This window comes from Onychomys torridus, chromosome 1 (assembly GCF_903995425.1).
Source record: "Onychomys torridus chromosome 1, mOncTor1.1, whole genome shotgun sequence".
NCBI lineage: Eukaryota > Metazoa > Chordata > Mammalia > Rodentia > Cricetidae > Onychomys > Onychomys torridus.
The window spans coordinates 135,013,003-135,035,709 of NC_050443.1; the positions used below are offsets into that span (position 1 = coordinate 135,013,003).

Below are 22,707 nucleotides of genomic sequence, written 5' to 3' on the forward strand. Positions count from 1 at the left end.
ATATTTTTACTAACAGTGAGAGCAGCACATCTTCACAGTGTACAGAAGGGTTATTGCAGTTGCGGTGAGATGATGATAAGCAAGCAGCTCACACAAGCAGGCTCTTGACACTGGTAAGAACTGAAAACTACAGACACGCCTAACTCAATGATGGTCACATGTTCTGGAAAACACACTAGGCAGTTTTGCCATTGTGCAAACACAATAGAGTATACTTACACAAGCCTAGATGATACAGCCTCTTCATGCCTAGGCTGTGTGTACAGACTGCAAATCTATGCAACATGTCACTGTCCTGAATACTGCAGGCAACTGTAACACAGTGGTACTTGTGTAACTGAGCATATCTCAACCATAAATAGTGACAGTACAGCATGATGGGAATTTTTCAGTTTCTTTATAATCATAGAATCTGTCATGTACATGGATATTTGATACAGTTCAGCATATATGACACACAGTGTGTACACTGGTATTCCTTTCTTGACTGGGATGTCATTTAGTGGCTTATGACTCTACTTAATAGCCATCATTGAATTTTATTTTCAAATATGAAAATGAAGAAATGGAAATTAAATGGAGAAGTGCCATTTCCCTTATTTATATTGAAAACTGAACCTATAAGTGGAATCGATAATTGATTCTTCTCCTCTTCTGTGTCGCTACATGCTGAGTCTGGGTGGAAACCTCCTGGGATGAGTCTCTCATCATACCTGAAGGGGTCCTTGATAATCTGACACCAGAATTTTATTTTCCAGTCAAAATGCTTGGTCCCTATTTGGACCAAAAATCTGCTATGAACTGGGGGTTCCTTCTCTTCTCCAGTCTCAGGAGGAGCTCCAGCAGGCTCATTCTGGAGGGACACATTTAGCCCGGCAGCACGGTCTCAAACCCATATTTTAGAAGGTAATTGACTAAAGAGGAGCTGGGGCGGTGGGGTGTGGGGGGAGCTAAGCCACCCACTCCAGTTAAAAATCACCCAGGAAAAACCACTAATAGTTTTCATCCCCAGAATCATGCCTCTGGGTGCTTAAAGAAAAAAAAAAATTCCCTGAATAAATAAATGAGTGAATATATTCGGGAAGCCCACCTGTGGAGTTTCTGTTTGGAACAGGTAAATGGATCAGCTCAGCTCCTTGGTTTGAGCTGATCGGTCCCTGCAGTCCTGGCCACAGCTGCCATGACAGAAAGCATGATGTCATTACTTATCCTCACTGGCTCTTGCCTGCTGCCCCCTGCTGCTGGAGCCATCTCAGCTCCAGGACAGTTCTGCCAGCTGAAAGAGGAAGGAAGCATTTCCTGTTGTAATCTCAGTGTGTGTAGGAAAGAGACCCTTTGTTTAGGAAAGTACCAAGTTGTCATGGGAAGAGATTCACAGCCAGGCCAGCACTCACAAGCTGTGCAAACTTGAACAACCTGCTTAGTCTTTTTGATTCTTAGTTTCTCTTGTGGAGAGAGAGAGCACCAGCTGGGTTGTACAGCAGCTTTAGTGAGAACAAGAGCGTGCCCACCAAATGGTTTCTAGGTTTTCTTGGTCTTGGCTTTCAGTAGTCGGTGCCATTCAGTCTCTTCTTTGCCTCCAACCTAACTTATTTTGTGTGTGTATGTATGTGTGTGTGTGTGTGTGTGTGTGTGTGTGTGTGTGTGTGTGTTTGTGTTTAACTGAACAATTGCCATTTGAAACCACATATTTAAAGAGTATTTTAAACTAATGATACTGTTAAGTACTTTTCTCATTTGGCCATTTAAAAAGATGGTTAGAATAGTTTTAATATTAAGTATCTGTGACTGGCTTTGGCCGTGTGTGAGAGAATGACCTCTGCTACTGGGAACTTCCTTATCTTGCTGCAGAATTCAGGCAGTCTTGAGTGAGTTTTCTGGCTTCAAGGTCACAGTTACAGCTCCCTTGAAGCAGTTACATAATTTCCATGATCACATTGGCTTCTTCATCTGTAAAATGCAGGACTACTAGTACATATTTGGGATGAACTGACAGTGGACCAGAGGCTCAGGCCTGCTGAGTAGAAAAGAATATCATAATCTTGGGGAGAATTAACCCAGAAGTCTGTGGGAACCGAGATCTGACTTGGCCTAGAACTTTGGACCAAGCTTTGATAGTGTACTTTAGGAGAGGTGTCTGTCTTCTGCTCGGGGTTTTTTTGTTTTTTGTTTTTGTTTTTGTTTTTCAGTTCTTTGGGTGGATATGGAAGAACCCAGTTAATACGAGAGCTGAATAGCAGGAAGGAAAGCACTTAAAACTGCCTCTACATGGGCATGGGCGCTTCCCAAGATGGTAACAAGCACAACCCAGCAGGATCTGAGCAGGGTATATCTGCAAGATGGTGGCCTGGCTGGAGTTGACATAGAGTGTGACTGGACTTCAAATTTGCCCTGCTTAGGCCCGTGTCACCAGGTCCTTTGGTGTGTGAGCCAGATCTTCTCTGATGGTAGAGCCTGTCAGTGAAGTCCAAGTGAATCAGTTTCAGGGCACGTTAACTATGGGTGCTTGCAGACTTTATATAACCAACCATATCCCAGGTGTCTCAGCAGCATGCTGAAGACATCAGTACTTATTTCACAGAGTGGTTTGAGGAGTAAAGGAGATGATTTGGATGGAGTCCCCACCCAGCACAGTGACTCCTTTGATATTTGTCAATATCAGCATTCAGTTAGCACTCATCAGAGGTCATTGAATATCAGATTATGTCTTCACCTAGTGCTTACCTTTGCTCATCTATGTGGTTGGAGTCCTTTAACACACATGGAACATAGGGCTGGGCACAGAAAATTGGCATATCCTACTTTCCCATATGTTGGGTGGTGGAGGTAGTTGCAATTTGGTAGATGTGGTAGATCACTGAATCTACCCTGAGAAAAAAGATAAATAATAGGATAAATGGGTAGATCATTGAATCTACACTAAAAAGAAAAAGGGAAAGATATAACAATGGCAAAAGGTAGATTATTGAAACTTTTATGAAAAAAGAATATGAATATGATAAAAAGGTCAATTTTTGAATCTACTTTTAAAAAGGAACTATTTGCTTTACATAGGATAAGTAATGAAAATTTTTTTTCATTTCATTTCAGCTGGTCTTGTTTCCTCAGACTGGATGCTTCTGAGACCTCATCCAGAATGGCTCTCAGCTGAACTGCTGCTCCAAAGCCTGAATGCTTAACCAGCCAAAATGCTTCTAGTTTCTGGTCTTCACGCCTTATATATCTTTTTCTGCTGTCACTCCCTGGGATTAAAGGCGTGTGTCTCCATGCTGGCTGTATCCTTGAACACACAGAGATCCTCCTAGCTCTGCCTCCCAAATGCTGGGATTAAAGGCGTGTGCCACCACTGCCCAGCTTCTGCTGTGGCTTGCTCTGACCCATTTTCTAGCCACCATTTTTGGCTCTGTATCTAGCAGCTGTCTGTTCTCTGACCCCAGATAAATTTATTAGGGTGCACAACATTGTGGGGAACACAATACCACCACAATACTTAAAAGTTTTGTCTCACTCAGGCCTTTATTACAGGTCTTACTCATAGCTTTCAGAACCCTGGTAAGGTACAGAGGAAAGCCCAAGTAAGTTTAAACATCACTAATTTTAATCAAGTTAGTAACTATGATTTATTCTAGTCTCCTAATCTGGAAAACACATCTCTATAAGTAAAATGTAGGGGGGAAAATGTCCAACATGGTACTTATGTGACTAAGAGTCAATAAGGTACCAGAGACGATAGAATTTGATGAGAATTGTGTAATCTGGGTGTTCTGTTGAGATACTGAAAAGTGAGCGACTATAGAGTCACAATTAATCATTTCATGAAAAATGATCTGTGGCCTTTGTTGTGGCAAATTTTATGTTTCAGTTGAGATTTTTCACAAAACATTTTCTTTTGACAGAAATACTATTAGATAACTATTTTCTTTTTGTAACATTATGAAATGTAATTTGTACTTTGTAAAGTATATTTATTTAAAGAGTATATAGTGTGAGTAATTTTAGTTTGGAGATAGTTTCTCCTCCATTTCAGCTGGAAACCTTATTAATTAAACTGTTCATAAAAGTTTTAAAGCAACATGTAGATTTGGAACTGAGCCATCAATATCTCATATAATTGATTCCATTTCTCACAGACAATATTAGAAAATATTTGAGCTTCCTTGTATAAATATTTTTACTACCTTTTTAGCTGAATCTCGATCTGAAAGAAATATGGAATCCTGCCATCCTGTTTTCTGTATGTCGTGTCTGGGTTTCTCTGTATATTCAAGATAAATGGGATAGTTCAATGATTTATGCCAGTGTTAGGAGCTTTAGAGACCTCCTGAATACAGATTGGAACATTAATAACAGCAATCATACAGACACTTCACATTGTGCAAGGACCAAGTGCATATTGGCAAGTTAATTATCCTTCTCTTCTCCAAGTGTTTCTGCTGCTCAAATCCTTCCTGCACCCTGAAAGTGGCTCCATCACTGTCAGGGTCAGTATGAGCAGCAAAGCCTTCGTGTTTGGGATGGTCAGACAGGGTTCTTGCTTCAAAGATTTGAGGAAAGGAAGATGGGAAGGCATGTCCTGGAGCTCAGGATGTACTGCCTCATAAGCTTCTGGTAGACTCTTTGCAAGCCCATCCCGCCAACCTGTTACCCACCACAGTGTAGACTAATACTACCAGGGTTCCAGGTTGCGAGTCTTTCTGCTAACTGTCCTTCACCCCTTGTTTTAATCTTAGGAACTGGTGAAAGTGGGAAGAGTACCTTCATCAAGCAAATGAGGATAATCCATGGGTCTGGCTACAGTGATGAAGACAGAAAGGGCTTCACTAAGCTGGTTTACCAAAACATATTCACCGCCATGCAAGCCATGATCAGAGCGATGGACACCCTGAGAATACAATATGTGTGTGAGCAGAATAAGGTACCGTGCTTGGGAGGGTTGGCTCTGTCTGTGAATGCACGCCTTTCTATTGGGGTCAGCGGAAAGTCTTTGAACAAAAAGCTTTGCTAAGTGCTTTGATTAGATGCCAAGTACTTGAGGCCCTTAGTAGTGGAAGAGCTACTTGGGGTGTGTGATGGATTTAGTTAGTCCTGCTGGTCTTCTGTCTGCCAGAAAATTTCCGTAGGAAGTGAGGTTGTGGTGTTATGTGGCATTTGTTGAGGTTGCTCATTTCCGGGACTAGAAAAAGAAGATGCCATTTCCCATTTGAGCCGAGAGACCACTGTTTGCCTCAGTGGGGAAATGATGCTAGATGCTGGTTTTACAGCATCTAGTTTTTCAAGAATTCTCAGTCTCAGAAAATATTTTCACTCATTCACCGTAGACTACTGAGAGAACTCGCTGGGGTTGTTTGTGTGGGGAGCCGGCCCTTCTTGGGAACTAAGTGACATTTTATGAAAGTGGTTCTGGTGTCCAAGCTAGCAAAGTGTGCTCCTGATGTGAGCACTCCAAGCTGATACTTGCTTTTTTCTGTCACCATTGGTCATTAGTGATGCAAATCTCTCATTGACAAAGGGAAAAGAAAAAACAAGAAGAGTGGAGGAGGCAAATAGGATTGTCCAGGCTACACTGGAACAGAATTGGAGTTTATTTTGAGTCCAGATTAGAAATAAGAGTTTAGCCAGGTGCCTATAATTCTACACCTGGGAGACAGAGGCAGCAGGATTGTGGGTTTAAGGCCAGCCTGGGCTACATAGTAACACCCTGACTTTTAAAAATGAAAAAATGTTTTTATTTCAAATAATCAATACAGTATTATGAATGGCATGTGGTAAAATAATTCTGTGTCAAGTGAATCCCTCATAAATCTATTTTTAAAATGATATTGATGCTAACAGTACAGAGCTGCATGAACTTTCGGATGGATAATTTTATCAGCAACTGTGGCACCTGTGCTCTCATGTATATAGTCTATATATGACCGAGAATATTTCAAAGCAACTAAAGAACTTAAAATTCTATTTCCTGGAAATTCTCTATTTAGTACACAATATGCACCTAATTGTTGAGACCTTCACATTGTCAGTTCAAGTCACTTATTTACTATTACTTCCTTAAAGTCTCAAAGGTCACATGAAAGACTATGTTTTGACTACAGTTTCAACTTCCAACAGTCATACTAGAAGCGTCTGGGGTGAGCTAATATGCAGAAATGTGGGAGGTGCATGCTAAGCCACTTGGAATATTGTGGAGCTGACCGTGATGATGTTCACATCCATTGCTTTTCAGTACATGTGTTATCTTTTGAAAGGGCACAGTCCATTGACATCCTACATAGCCTCCTAAAATCAGACTTTCTGTGGAGATTGCAGATTCTTTCAGAGAGGAAGCAAGGAGGAAACAGCTTCCTGGGGGTTTTCTTCATCTTGTTTCCCTGGCTGTAGGCTGCAGTTTCTTTGTTGGTAATAGAAGGGTAGTTGGTTGTAGCCTGGAGTTCAGGGGTGGGTTTACAAACAGAACAACTGATGAGAAGGCTCAGGTGTAACCAGTTTTGCTTCCCTTGGAGATGTGTGTTTGTGAAACCTAATCAGATTTGGTAGTCAAGACCTCTAGGTTTCAGGCTTTTGTTTGGTTTCTCTCAAGGTCTCTTACAAAGTGCTCTGAATTCATACTTTAAATAAAAAGGTTTTATGGGCTCTGGCATTCCATCACTCCCCCCCCCCCCCCCCCCCCCACCCCCATGCCCCCACACCCCCACATCCACACACACCCCCACCCACCCCCCCACCCCCCCCACCCCTGTGCGCGCTCCTTGGCCTCCACTCTTTTCCATAAGCCGTTTCTGCATTCTGGTTGTCTGTATTCATTCCCTCGGGCTGCAGTGACAACATACTCAATCAGGATGCCTAGAAACAAGATTATTCTCTTACAACTCCGGATGCTAAAAATCAAGGTTAATTGGTACCAACTGGAGGTGCTGGGAAGAAATCCACTTCCTGCTTCTCCCTGGAGTCTGGTTACTAGAAGTCTGTGGCCTGTGTTGGCTTGTCCACGTGCTACTCCAGTGTCTGTATCTGTCAACACATGGTGCCCCTGTGGGTCTGTGTACTTACATAGTGATATCCTCTCTGTCTGTGTTCAAATTTGCCTCTTATAAGGCCACTTCTAATCAGGGATGACCTTAATTACCTCCTAGTGACACCATTTCTAAGTAAGATTGCACTTTGGGGGCTGGAGAGATGGCAAGCAGTTAAGAGCACTGACTGCTCTTCCAGAGGACCCAGGTTGAGTGCCCAGCATCGACATGGCAGCTCACAGCTGTCTGTAACTCCAGTTCTACTGGATCCGACACCTTCACACAGACATGCTTATAGGCAAAACACCAATGTATATAAAAATAAATAAATAAAAGAAAATACCAGTTGACATAAGTTGATTAGTGGGCAAACTCAAAACCAAAAATGGACTTCTGGTTTATTCTATTACTCGTTCAGGTCATTTTCTTCTATCCTTTCCTTATTGCCTTTCTGTTGTCTGCTATTAATTCTAATAACTTTCTCTGTGAGCTAGTTTGAATCTGAATATGAAACTCTAATAAAGTCCCATGTTTACAACATAAAATGAAGACCCGATTGGACTGGCTGTAGTGGTGCAAGCCTGTACCCCAGCCCTTGGGAAGTAGGAGGAGGAGGATTATCAGTAGGAGGCCATCCTGGGCTGCATAGCAAGTTCTGGGTCAGCTTCAGCTACATAATTCCCTATCTCAGGGGAAAAAAATAGTAGATAGCACATAGCACCTATCTTTTTTACAAGATGCTGGATAATTTGAAATAATTGTTCATTTAAACCAAGGACAAACAAAATCTTAATTAGCTTTCATTTCACAGAATGAAACCTTTCCTTCATTTCTTATTGATGGATAGTCATCTCTGTTTTCTATTTCTTGCTGTGTGTGTAGGGGGAAGTGTGTGTGTGTGTGTGTGTGTGTGTGTGTGTGTGTGTGTACGTGTGCTTGTGTGTGGCTTGTGTGTGTGTGTGTATGCATGTGTATGTGTTTTCATAATTGGGGATGCTTAAAAGTATGTGGAAGTGAACTAAAGGCTGTGTGAGAGGGTTTCAAGTGCTAGCGAGATCATTGTACCTCAGGTTTGTTGAAATCTTTGCTTCATGCTTCAAAGATTGCTTATTAAAGAAATTTAGATCACTGTATTTTTAACCAACTTGTTTTTAAAATTAAGAAATAGCCTTGATTTCTTTCTTAAAGCTCACATACTTCCTTTAGAGGCATGATTCACATGTATTTGTTCACTCTTTTGATGGGTGTTGACTTTTATAAATATGTCTCTCAGTTGTGTTTTATAAACATGTTAGAACATATGACTCCTGGACTAAATAGTCGACAGGATTTGTTCATTTTCCTCTTGACTTCTCAGTGAAACCAGAAGAGTTCCATGCTTTGTGCTGCCCGTGGCGTTATGAGCTTGGAAGCCTCATCGCAGGCCATCCTGACTCACAGTAAATGTTTTCATCCTCGAGGTTTGCAGACATGCCTGGATACTTAGAAACTGAGCCTCCTAAGGAACAACCCACCTAGCTTCTCATGAGCACTTTGCTTCTGGATTTGGTGCTTCCTCGGACTAGGGAAGGTTGTCACTGTCCCTGGAGGCCATCCCCAGCTGCTTCCCTGCCCTCTGCTTACAGGAGCTGTGCAGTATCCCAGGTTCCTGTAACTTACCTCCAGTGAGAGCTCATCACAGCCATAAAGAAATAACAAGTTTTTAAAAGAGAGTTAATAACTAGACATAGGGAAAGTCAGAAACTCATGGAAATTCCCAGCTATGGAAACACACACATACACCCCAAGAAATGGAAAATAGAAATTCATCAATAAGAAATGAAGGAAAGGTTTCATTAGATATAAAAGCCAATTAAGGTTTCCTTTGTCCTTGGCTTAACTGAACATTATTTCAGCAAGTAGAAACTCCAGATACATAATCTAGAGCACAGTGTCTCTAAAGGTAGGAGGCTAACTTTCCCTTCAGGGAGCATCAACCTCTTAATAGAGGCAATTGCTGAACTCAAGATCTTTCTAACACTTCAAAGACTCTTGAGGACCAACACTCATACACACATGTACACACACACACACACACACACACACACACACAATATACATACATACATACAAATACACATACATTATCTATGTATCTCCACCTACAGTTCCAGGTCTCAGATCCTGAGAAGTGCCTGAAAGCTTGTGTGAAGAGACCAGGCACAGTTAAGGGAACACAGTCAATTTAAATTTATGTCACATTTTAGCGGGACAGTTTCTCAGGGCTTAGGGTATTTTAAGATCTTTATTTTCTAATTTCTAAAACATCTGTTTAAATATATTTTTCTGTCCCACTTCCTCATCCAATTTGAAAAGTTGGGTTCTGCAAACCTTTGGGAACAGCAAGGCCGATGTTCTAACTTGGGCTGCGGCCCAGAGTTGCTGGTTTTCAGTTAAATGTTAACCTCAGGGCCTTGCTTCCCATGTTCCCTTGGATATTTAAAAACCACACAGTATACGTTTACTGAGAACTTGGAGTTCTACCTGGTGTTGTAGTAAGAACAACAAATTCTCCACTGGAATCCCAGGCAGAGGTTTAGATTAATCCATACTCTCCCTAGGGTGGACGTGGCTATCACTTGAAGTGTGTGAGTCTGGGAAATAAAGAATAAGATGACAGCAAGTGGCTTTCTCTGTATTTTTCATTACAACTAAACCTCACAGCCTTTTGAGCCCGATTGGTGAACAAAAAAGTCTGAGGACCAATGATGAGCAGCAGCAAGGTCAGCTTGAACATGGAAGCACTAATTTACACAATGTAGGATACCTTAATTTCTTCTATGAACTTGCCTTAAAATACTTTGATAACCTGGTTACAAATGACCAAACTAGTGTGGGAGGTGATAATTATATAATTTTAATCTAATTTATGATCATCCTAAACATGAAGGAGAACATGTGAACTCCCCTCATGCCTGAATAATATTTGATAAAAATAGCAATATCCATGATGATCATAAAATTCATGTTAACCCCAAACTCTTTACAACTGCTTCTCCCATGACAGCTGTTCTGCTTGTTGCTGGTATGTGGTAGTGGTTGGTGGGTACTGGTGGTTGTTGGTGGGTGGTGAGTGCTGATGGGTGGTGGGTGGTGGTGAGTGGTGGTGGGTGGTGGTGAGTGGTGGTGGTGGCTGCTGGTGGTTATTGGGTCAGTCCTTTTCACAGGCTTTCTTCTTGGAACACTAGTGATTTCCTGATGAACACAAGCCAAAGGCTAAATTCCCTGCTTAGGGTTGGTTTGGAATCCTGCCCAGGTTGAATTTAGATGAGTGTATCTCAGGCAAAAGACTCTAGCAAGCTTTCTTCCTGCATTAAGATCTTTTCTCAAGGCAATGGCTTGGAAAAGGGTTGTTTCAAATGAGATATAGTAATGAATCCAGGGGAATCAAGTGATTGATCAGGATTTCTGACCCCTAGTCTGTGTCAGGCACAATTTAGAACACTCTAAAGTAACGTAAAATAATTTTCACATTTATCGATTGCTTTGTATTTTTCCTAAATTAATTTTTTAAAATATTTTGACACGCTCTTCTTGTAATTAGTAAAAAAGATACGGATACCTTTGTCTAACTTGGCCATTTATAGTGTGTGGTTAGAAACCATTTGCCCATGCGTGAGTGTACCACTTATTAAGGACAGGAAGATAACTGGTTTTCCTGTTATTTTTAAGCACCTCTAGTTTCCTAATCACTTGTGTGAGTGGCTACTTGTTGTCTTGGTTTTATTTCTTTTGCTATGAGAAAACACCCTGACCAAAAGCAGCTGAGGAGGGCAAAGGGCTTATTTCTGCTCACAGTTGTAGGTGTATCACCTCCACTGTATCAGGAAGTCAAGGGAGTGGGGACTAGAAACAGCTTGTCATATCACAGGCACAGCCTAGAGCAGAGAGAGATGAATGTGTGCACACTTACTAGGCAGCTTTGTTTGTTAATTCACCACAGTCCAGGGCCCAGCTCAGGAAGTGCTGCTACCCATATTCAAAGTGGGTCTTCCTGCCTTCATTAACTCAGTTAAGAAAAATCCTTCATAGGCATGACTACTGGCCATCTTGATCTGGGAAATCCCAGAGTCTCTCTTCCTAGGTGGTTCTAGGTCACGTTGACAATTAAAACTAATCACCATATTTACTTAATTGTTTGGCTAAAATGTAGCTAGTTGCCAAAGGTACTTCACTTGCTTTTTGTTGAAGTCAGTAGAAGTGATTGATTGAAAACATGTATGTGAGACCAACCATCATCCTTGCCTAGTGCCCCACAACACCTGCCCCAGCCTTTACAGTTCTGCTTTGTGCTGTTGAGGCTTTCCTTCACTTTGATACTGTTTCTCCCCTCCCCTCTTCTCCCTTCCCCTCCCCTTCCCTCCCCTCTTCTCCCTTCCTCTTCCTTCCCCTCCCCCTCTTCTCTCTCTCCTCTCCTGTTCCCTCCCCCTCCCCTTCTCCTTCCCACCCTGCCCCTCCCCTGCCCTCCACTCTCCCCTTCCTTTCCACTCCATCCCTTCCTTCTCTTCACTATCTGGTTTAGCTGATGTGTGGAACCCTCTGCGGGGTTAATAATTACTCCTAAGTGAGTCTTTTTCCAAGGTCAAGTTAGCTCTTGATAGACTAGAATGGACATCAGCTGCCATGAAATTTCCTGTCATCTATGTCAGTCCTCAAAGCCACAAAGTACGTCTGTCTTCTCCCTCTGCTGAGGAAAGAGTGGCATGTGTATCCTTCAGGCGGCCTCTGCTGCCCTCCAGCGTGATATGACTTTATGCCTCAACCCTGGAGCTGTGATACTGGGCAAGAAGTACCTGGAAGTTCACATGGCAATAGCTTCCTTTCTCCACAGAAGTACTTGGTAGTTGGTAATATCACATTTGAGTTGCAAGATAACCCAGAAACCTTGTGCATCCAGGGGCTCTGGCTCCAGCGTGGGGAGCTAGAGACTGACCATGGCCAGTACCTTAGGCTGTGTTTGGCGAGCTGCAAACTTGTCTTCCTGTGAAATTTAAGTCAGTGGCAATGACTATGAAGCTGAGTGGCCAGGCAGCATTTTCGAATCTTACTGGACCAAGGGATAAAGCACAAAGGAATAACAACAGTCCATGAGACCTGGGAGATGGACTGGCCAGTCACTAAAGTACCTACGGTACATGCATGAGGATCTGAATTTGGATGCCCAGGGCCCACACAAAAGTCTGGCCAGGTGGTATGTGCCAATAATCTCAGTCCTTAACTGATGAGCTTCAGGTAGAATGTGATTTAGGAAAGACACGCAACATCAACCTCTGCCTTCCATATGTATGTACACACACACACACACACACACACACACACACACACACACACACACGCACACCATGGGAAAATAGTCTGTTTATGAACTAGAAGGGAAACTTAATTAAAAAAAAAAAAAAACATGATCTCTTTGCCAACCAAGCTCTAAAGTAATTGAAAAATAGGACACAGAAGTGAAGCATACGGTGATTAGAAGAGATCATGAGTAGTGCTACTGTTTCTAGCCCTCTTTCCACGTGACTCTAGGTGGTGTCACGTTGACAGCAACAATTACACAACATAGCAGACACAAGAGAAGGAAGATGTAGGAAGTGCATATGTATAAAGTGACAAGAGCTGGGCTGGTGGCTGAGGCAGGAGAGTTACAAGTTCAAGGGCTGCCTAGGTTACAGCCTGAGTTCAAAGTCAATCTGAATAACTTTGTGAGAATCTGCTTTAAAAAAACAGCACCAAGATGATGGCTGGGAATGTCTCCAATGTGGAGCACTTGACCAGCATGTTCAAGACTGGGAATGCATCAGTGTGGAACACCTGACCAGCATGCTCAAGACTGGGAATGCATCAGTGTGGAGCACCTGACCAGCATGCTCAAGACTGGGAATGCACCCAGTGTGGAGGACCTGACCAGCATGCTCAAGACTGGGATTGCATCAGTGTGGAGCACTTGACCAGCATGCTCAAGACTGGGATTGCATCAGTGTGGAGGACCTGACCAGCATGCTCAAGACTGGGAATGCATCAGTGTGGAACACCTGACCAGCATGCTCAAGACTGGGAATGCATCAGTGTGGAGCACCTGACCAGCATGCTCAAGACTGGGAATGCATCAGTGTGGAGGACCTGACCAGCATGCTCAAGGCCCTAGGTTCTGTCCCCAGTACTAAAATAAATAGTTACTGTATATTACTTTTTCACGAAGGAGTGAGCAATTGTGGAAGTGTGACACACTTTGGGAAGTGTGTCTAAAAAGTGGCGAAGGAGGGATAATCTAACTATTAATTTTCTATCATATTCAAATGTCTTCTAAAATGTGAATTAATTTTATCTCAGCACAATTACATAAATCCCCTTTCTTATTAAAATCTTTCTTTTGTATTAAAAATGAAAAGTAAATTTTACCTCTTAAGTTTAACATAAGCATCAGTAGCTTAAAATTTAATCACAGTGACTAAAATCCCTTTAATGCTTCAACAGTAACCTCCAATTTGGACAACCTAGTCTGGGTGTTCCACAATCCCAGAGCCTTTAAATCACAAGGGGCCAGCAGATGGACCTGCATCCAGAAGGTCTGTCCTGTCCTGGTTTTCACTGACCCTCCTGCAGCCTGTTTAGAGAGTGCAGTGGGAATTATAATTGTGCCTTTTTGTGGCTATGAAGTTGGGTAATTTGCCGAGTGACCGCCTCTAATCTTGCTTCCTTGTTTATAAACAAAGGAGCTGGACCAGTTAGCCTAAACTTTTCCTGTTTTGGGAATGTAGATTCTATCTTAGAATTAGAAAATAATACAGTAAGAATAATCTGGGAATTCATGAGATTAGGGTCATTTTGTGAAGATATCCCCTACTCCTTCTTGCTTAAAAAATAACTTTTTGAAATTAAAAAAATGTCTGGTACCCTGTCTTGGAGCTTGATTTCAACTTTGCTGAGAAATCTTTTAAAAATATTTGTTTCCTATATATTTATTTTATGTGATTGGGTGTTTTGCCTGCTAGTACGTCAGTGTACCATGTGAGTGTAATGCCCCAGGAGGCCAGAAGAGAGCATTAGATCTCCTGGAACTGGAATTAGAGAAAGTTGTTAATTGCATTGTGGGTGCTCCGAATCAAATCTGGGTCCTCTGGAGGAATAGCCAGTGCTCTCAACTGAGGAGTTGATCACTCCAACCCTGAGAAATCTTGTTAATATGGCAAGAACCTAGCACTCCCCTAGCTTGGCTGGTTATGAGAGCACTTCTCCCCACAACACACACACACACACACACACACACACACACACACACACACACACACTCACACTCACACTCACACTCACACTCACTGAGGGCTGGGCTTTCTCATTTGCAGATCTTCTAGGAACTCTGGAGCATCCCCAGATACAATGGTTGCCCTGTCCTCTCTGTGCATGCTCTCAGCCTCACTCCCCACATAACTGCTAATTATAACCTCTGATCCTGATATAGAAAGGACCAAAGAGAACATTCCATTCCTGTTCCTTAGGCTGTCCCATGGGTATCCTGGATCAGGGATGGAGGTTTACTCCTTAGTGAGATGCCCAGGGGCCACCGATGGGAACTAAACCTGGCTTTTCAAAGGACAGGTCTGAGGACAGGGTGCTATGGGCAGAAGAACACGGGACATTAGTACCGTGCTCTAGCTCATCTATTTCAATTTGTCTAAAGATTTTTGGTTAATGCAGAAATCAAATACTCATTATATCTAAGGTTCTCTAAAGAAATCAGAACCCCCCTACAGAAACCAAAATCCACAGATGCCCAAGTCTCTTATGTAAATGGAGTAGTCTTCGTGCAGCAGACAGGCATCTTCCCATACACTCTAAATCTTACCCATGATTGCTTACCCAATATGGCACACATGATCTAGACACAACTTAGATCATATTGCTTAAAGAATAATGACAAGAAAGAGTTCTGTTTACTGCTTGGTACTCATTTTTTTCCTGAATATTTTCAAGTGGGAAACTGAAGGCTATAGAAGGTGTTTGACGGGGGACGCCTCCCGAGCAACCCTGGAGAAGTGTAAAGGGCTGGAGTGTCTGCTAGGTCAAGCCAGCTCTTGTCATGCTTGACTGTGACAGTTGAAGGCTGAAGAGCTTGGGGATGTGCCCTAGGCAGGTGAAGAGGGACACTGGGCAGCATCTCATGGGGTGTTGTGTTTGCACTGTCCAGGCATCAAGTGACAAGGCCTTATGTACACACTTAAGCTTGCTCAGGGATCAAGTGACAAGGCCTTATGTATACACATGAGCTTGCTAGAATGGAAGATCATTCTAGAGAGATGGAAGACACATTTTTTTTTTTTTTTTAAGATTTTTAACTCATGTTTTCTCAAAGGGAGTTAATTTTTCTTTTTCTTTAGTTACTTTTCCCCCTCAGCTCTTGTATAGAAAGATTTACAGACACAATGAACTTACCATTAACATTTTGTGGTTCCCTCTCTTGGTCTCTTTTCCCCTCCTCTTCTCTCCCCTTCCCTTCTCTCCACTCTCCTCCCCTCCCCTCTGTCCATATCTTTCTGTCTGTCCTCCTCTCTCTCTTTCTCCCACACACATGTACATGTATACAACACACACATACCTTTTGAAAACCTAAGCACTAGTCAATTGTGAACACCATGATGTCACCCTAAGTATCCCACTGTGTCCTCCTTAGAACCAGGATATTATCCTGCATCATCACAAATGCCTCTGTCACACCTAAGAAGATGTAGTTGATAGCTGTGATATTTTCTGATATGGTATCAGTCAAAAATCCCCACGTACTTTTCTTTTCAATCCAGGAACCAAGCAAGCATCCTGCAAGCATTCCGTTGTGATTTCTACTTATTTTCCTGTAGTGTAACTTTTGTGCTTACTCTTCTTTCTGTCTCTGGTACAGGCATTTCTGAGGCATTCAGGTCATTTATACTACAGAAACTCATGATCAGAAATTGTAGTCTCATAGTGCAACGTTTACAGGAAAACTATGTGTGAGAAACCTCATCTTACTGGTGATAGAGTGGTTAATTTTTTTTTGTTTGTTTTATGTATACCAGTCTGCCTTAGACTTACTGTATAACTGGGGATGACCTTGAACTCTTGATTTTTCTGTTCCAAACCTCCTTAATGTTGGGGTTACAGGTGTCTGCCACTCACACCTGGCTGGTGATTAATTTCATGCACCACCTTGACAGAATAGCAGCTAAAGTATGATTTCTAAGTATGCCTATAAGGGCATTTCCAGAAGTGATTGACAGTTGCTTTGCTAGACTAAGTAAAGATCCCCACTACTAGTATGGGAAGCACCATCTGATAACAGAAAGGTAGAGAAAGGTGAATTCACATCAGGCTGGACATACATATCTGCAGGTAAACATCAGTACTGCTGGTTCTTCAGTTTGTGGGTCAAAACCAAGACACCATGAGCCCCTCCATCCGCTGGCTTGACAGGCAGACTAAAGCACACCACTGGTTCAGCTCCAGCTTCCATTTGCAAAGAGTAAACCATAAGGTTTCTTGGTTTCCCTAGCAACACAAGCCAATTCCTAGAACAAGTCAGCCAGTCTGTCTGTCTGTCTCTGTCTCTTTCCTTTTTTTCTTTCTTTCTCCTCTACCTCTGTTTCATTCTCTATACTCTATCTTCTCTTTTTTCAATAGTCTTCCTCAGGGAAGAGCACACCATTTGGTTATCCAATACCACATGGTCAGCCTTGAAAATATAGTACAAGTAACACTGTACAGATTGAGAAGGCTGAATTCATGTATTTAGGAATATATATATATATATATATATATATATATATATATGACATTTTATAGATATGAATATAAGAACAATTACTGAAAGAAGAGGCCATGAATTTGAAAATGAACAAGAAAGGATATATAGAAGAGTTTGGAGGGAGAAAAGAGAAGGGGGAGATGTAGCACGCATTGTTAGAAGGTCTTATTAATAAAAACAAACCCTGGAGCCAAGTATTGGGGTAAACACTGAAAGATCAGAGAAGTAGAACAAACCACAGCCACCTCACCTTGCCAACTTCTCAGCTGATCCTGTTCCTCAGACTCGAAGCCTCTGACTCCTCATCCAAATGGATCTCAGGGGAACTGCTGCTCAAAAGCCTAAAAGCTTAACCAGGCCTAGTTCCTGGTTTTCACACCTTATATATCTTTCTGCTTTCTGCCATTACTTCCTGGGATTAAAGGCATGAGTCAACATGCCTGGCTGATTCCAGTGTGGCTTTGAACTCATAGAGATCTGAATGGATCTCAGCCTTCAGAATGCTAGGATTAAAGGTGTGTGCTACCACTGCCTAACCTCTATGTTTAATATTGTGGCTGTTCTGTTCTCTGACCCCAGATAAGTTTATTAGGGTGCACAATATTTTTGGGAACGCAGTATCACCACAGGGAAATCATATATTAATCTCCAAAAATAAAATAATCCTTAAAAAACAACAACAACAACCATTGTAGTGGCTAATCAGCTTTGTGACTGTTCTGGAGATCAATAATTTGTGTGCTACCCATTGTGAGGAGCATGTGCGAAGATGGTAATTACAACAGTTTAAGTCTTCATGGCAATGGGCACTTCTCGCTGGGTATTTAAGGAGTACTTAATGCACTTGCTGCTCAGTGTTGATGTCAAGCTTTGGTTGTTTGGAGAAAGTGATTTCCAACAGACCTTGTCATTGTAAAAATACCTGTGCTTTGTGGTTGATAGTATTTAGGATGGCATTTGCCATTGTGTGGATATCCTGTTCTTCAAACATTGGCAATTGGTAACAATGTTCACCAGTAAGATGCATTGCTTTGAGGCTGGCATTGTACATGGGCAGATGTTTTCACATTTGTTCTCTGGCAATTTTCTATAGCAATATCTTTTTTTTTTTCCTTCTGAAAACCCAATAGGTCTCAAAAATTAAGTATAGAATTACTGCTTCTACCACCCCAAATTTGGACATAGAGACTCTTGACATTTGTAACTCCCATAGTCATAGGAGCCTGATGTACAATAGCCAGATGATAAGAACAATCCAGAGGTCCATAAACAAAATGCAGTATGTACACACAACAGAATATTATACTGCTTTAAAAGGAAATTCAATTCTAGCTCTTGCAGCAACATGAATGCATCTTGGAAATACACTCAGTAAAGTAAGCCATATATGAAAGGACAAACTACTGTCCTGTGCGACGCCCCTAAAGTCAGAAAGGAAAGCAGGGGTTGCTTGGGAGAGGAGAGGAGAATGGGCGGTGGGTAGTTGTTGTTTATTGGTGGGTACAGAGTTTCTGTGTGCAAAGGTGAAAAGGTTCTAGAGAGGCCTGATAGTGATAATTACCCCTCAACTGTATAGTTAAAAGGGCAAGTTTTATGTTAAGCATATTTTGTCAGAAAGAAAACTCACCAGGTTCTTATTCTCTTTATTTTAATATAATATTATAATTATTCTTTGCATATATATATATGTACATAAGTGTGTGTGTGTGTGTGTGTGTGTATGTGTGTATGTGTGTGTGTGTGTAAGCCAGATGTCAACCTTGGATATCATTGATTAGGAGCAATGAGGTAGTTGATAATAAGGGTCTACACTCACCTAGGACACACGCTTCTGGTCGTGCTTGTAAAGGAATATCTGGACTAAGTTGGACACGTCTGTGAGGGATTGTTTAGATTATGTTAGGTGGGGCAGGAGGACCTTTCCTAAATGCTGGACAAATAAACAGGAGAAAATGACCTGAGCACCAGCCTTCTTCACTCTCTGCTTCCTGATTGCTGATGCCATGTGACCAGCTGCCTCAGACTCCTGATGTCGTGACTTCTCCACCACGATGGACTGAACTATGGGCCAAAATCAACTCTACCTCCATTAAACTGACAAACTTGCCAAGTATTTTGTCATAGCAACAAGAAGAGTAGTTAAACCAGGAGGAAATGTGTACAGTATTGGGGTTACGTCTATGATAAACCTGACTATATGGTTCCTTTGCTTTTGAAATCATTTGATGGGAGGCATGTGGAAGAACTGAGAATTTCAGGCTATAGAAGTGTGGAGCCCAATAAGAAGAGTAGAATGGACCATTCAGTTGGAAGTTTAGAAGCCCAGAATGTCACAAGAATCACAGACCATGGAGACATGGTTCATGAAGTTAAGAAGGAAGCAAAGCCTCTCTTGAGGACTGGGCTAGAGGCTGTTTCTTTGCTATTGAGATTTAGTCTGCTCAAGTCCTGAGAACTTAAGTGAGGCTTAATTCAAGAGTAGTATGATAATTCCCTTGCTAAAAGAAATTTCAGAACAGTATATAATTTAGGCTGTGGCATGGCTGCTTCCCAGTATTCTTCTTCAGATCTAGACTGAAAAGACAAAATGGGAAGAAGAAAAAAAAGGGAAGTTCTAGTGAGGAAAATTGTGTGGGCATATTTAAAATTTCAAGGAAGTGAGGAGATAAGAAAGCATCAGTAATTAGAGAGAACCCTCACACTTTTCACTGAGACAATAGGAAAGGTATCCTGAAGGCAAGACCCATAAAAGGCTCTCACTTATAAAAATGTAAATTTAGGTCAAAAGAGAAAGCCCAAAGTGATAATATCACAGCAGGGATTTCCTGTTCTCAAAAGAATGCTTAGGAAAGTGATTTTGTCATTGAACCACCAAGGCATTGATTCAGAGGTTGCTGTTGCTGAGGTCTGAAGCAGCAGAACTTGGCTGTGTCATCTATATGTCCCATCTATGCAAGTGAAAAATATCACCAAGTCTTGTTCCATGATTTCAGAGAGCCTCCAGGCCAGGCAATGTGTATGTAGCAGGATTAGACTTTCGGCAAGGACACCTCTAGAAGCTACTGTGTAAACCTATGAAGATGAAGTCTAGGTTGTAACGAAGACCTGAGAGTGTTAAAAATGACAGAACTGCAAGACACCTACTGAGGAAAGCTGAAGGCACAGAATGGAGCCAACTCAAGAGTATGTGTGCTGCCGACAGTAGAGCTGGAGATGGGCTACCTAACTCCTCAGAGCCTAGAGGAGGTTGGTATGAGCTCTAGAAGCCAGACAGGGAGCTGCATGAATTCTGTTTTCCCTGCTGGCCTTTGGTCTTGTTTTAATCTGATCATTCCTTGTCATGACTATTTCTTCCCTTGGAGTGGGATTGCTAATTCTGTGCCATTGTATGTTGGAAGATATAAATTGTTTTATGCTTTGTTGGTTGGTTGGTTGGTTTGCTGTAGGCACTCAGTCAAGTGATTGCCTCCAATCTAGTTGAGATATGCACTCAAGACATTTAAAAGGCCTGTTAAAGACAATGGGAATGCTGAAGTTGGCCCAAATGCATTTTCATTAATAGATGGCCATGAGCCTAAAAGACAATGAGTGGAAGCTTATGGCTTAACCTTGTTTTGGTGTCAAGTTAAAAGGGGTGGTCTTGTGGTGAATGATTAATATTCATAGTCAAGCTGACCAACTCTAAAATTGTTTAGGAGATAAACCTCTGCCCAAGTTTGTGAGGAACTATCTATATTAGGTTAGCTGCTGGGCCTGTCCATGAAAGATTGTCTAGATTCTGTTAATAGGCATGGGAAGACCCATCCTAACTGCAGGACAAATAAAAAGGAGAAAGGGAGCTGATACCAGAATTCATCACTCTCTGCTTCCAGACTGCTGATGCCATGGGACCAGCTGCTTCAAGCTCCAGATGCCCTGCCTTCCCCACCCTGATGGACTGGATCTGGGAACTATGAGCCACAATCATATCTCTCTCTCTCTCTCTCTCTCTCTCTCTCTCTCTCTCTCTCTCTCTCTCTTCCACATTGGTTCTGGTTGTTTTGTCTCAGCAATGGGGAAAGTCACCAAGAAAAGCCAACTACTTTATTTTTTGAGACAGAGTCTCTTTCTGGAACCTGGGGGTCACAAATTAGAAGAGTTGACTGAGTCCCAGGAGTCTCTCTATCTCTACCTCCTCAACACTGGGATTACAAAGCATGTGCCATCAGTCCAGGTTCTTTTTTGTTTTTTATTTTAAACATGATCTGGGGTTAGAGTTCAGGTCCTGTTGCTTGCAAGGCAACCACTTTACTGACTGAGCTCTCTCTCTCCTTTCTAGTTACTCTTTTGATGGTAGGCGTTGGCCAGTCGAAGCCTTCTCAAACTATTCATATGTTTCTTACTATTTTTTAAATGCTTGCATGCTTTTTGGCATAGGCTGTTTAGGCCAATTTGCTTCTCTGCCCTGTCTTAAATACAGCCATTTCCCCAGAGAGACTTAGTTCCTTCTACAGGGGACATATAAGAATCAAAGTCTCCATGAATTCATTGCTCTTTGCTATTATATAACTCTTGCCCTTTCTATAGACAGAGATCAGAAGACATAAACATAAGGACATATACACAAGCACACATACATAATACATTCATACATGTAGAATCAAATGTACACATCTCAGACATTTCTTATTTAAATACAGCATCACTATTTCCCCACCTTGCTTTGTCCCAGACCATATTTATCTCTCCTATAGTGAAACCTAGATCACAAGACCGTCACTAAGCAAGACAATTTCAGATTTATCACCTCCATCATCACAAGCTACTTTAAAACGAAGAGAATTGACATCACATTTTCTGATTCTTAGCAGTGCTAAATGTACATTCCAGTTATATTTCCCTCCTCTAATGAGTGGGTCTGGAGGGTGAGACCGAGGTCATGGTAGTGAGTGGTGTTGGGAAGGCTGTAATGAGAGCAGAACAAGAGGGATGAGGGAGGAGCCAAGAGATATTCCCAGCATTTGAGACTTTCACATGACTGAATCCACTAAAAAACAATGAGGGTGCTAAGGAAGAGACAAAACACCACACACACACACACACACACACACAGAGACAGACAGAGACAGAGAGAGAGAGAGAGACAGACAGAGAGACCAAAAAAGGGCAGAATATAATTTTTTAATTGTTGGAATAATGCTTTGTACGCTTCCCTAAAGCAAGAAACAGTGCATGCAATTAGAGTCAGTGAGAACCGGGAGAGACAGCTGTTTTTTATGAATCTGAGTAAGGTTCTATGGGATGTGGGGGTTGGGCTCAGTTGTTCTTGGCTTTGATGGTGACATTTTCTCAGTTGTGGTATTTGATCCAGCATACATGCTCTACATGGTTGTTCTTTGGAAATGAGGAATTGATTTATTTTTAAAAGGTTTTCCTGCCTGTGGCAGAGAACCAAAAATCTCTTTCAAGTCGTGGAAATAGCTTCCCTTTGAGACCTAACCTCTCTGTCACCACAGGGAGTCATTGGGACCGCAGAGCAGTGGAAGCCCCAGGCTTTCTCCTTGGGACTTCAGTGAGCTGTTTGTCCTGCTATGAAAAGCAAGCTGTTTGTCCTGCTATGAAACACCGTATTGTGATGTCTAAGAGGAAAGTGAGACCAAAGCCATGGTCATGGGATTCACAGAGAGGTGTCCTTAAAGACTGGGGTGGCAGTTATGGCCTGAAAACTTGGCAGTTACAGGACCCCACTCCACTGAGAAGTGGGAATGAGGACCCTTTCTGTCGCCTCATTTAAAACATGTGTAGTCTAAGCTGCAGAATGGAGTTTCAGGTGACTTATAAAGAGGCACTTCTGTAAGCCCTGTGATGTCAGGATAAGTGGTTAGGAGGCTTCCTTAGGGATGG

At 42.0% G+C, this 22,707-nt stretch overlaps 1 protein-coding gene across 1 annotated transcript in view; it reads left to right on the forward strand.

The window, feature by feature from the left end:
• Gna14 (G protein subunit alpha 14) overlaps window positions 1-22,707 on the forward strand; it is a 161,236-nt gene that overhangs the window by 99,345 nt on the left and 39,184 nt on the right. Inside the window, exon 2 of the mRNA XM_036197075.1 lies at window positions 4,731-4,915. Within this exon, the coding sequence (XP_036052968.1) occupies window positions 4,731-4,915 (185 nt within the window). The remainder of the gene's footprint in view (window positions 1-4,730; window positions 4,916-22,707) is intronic.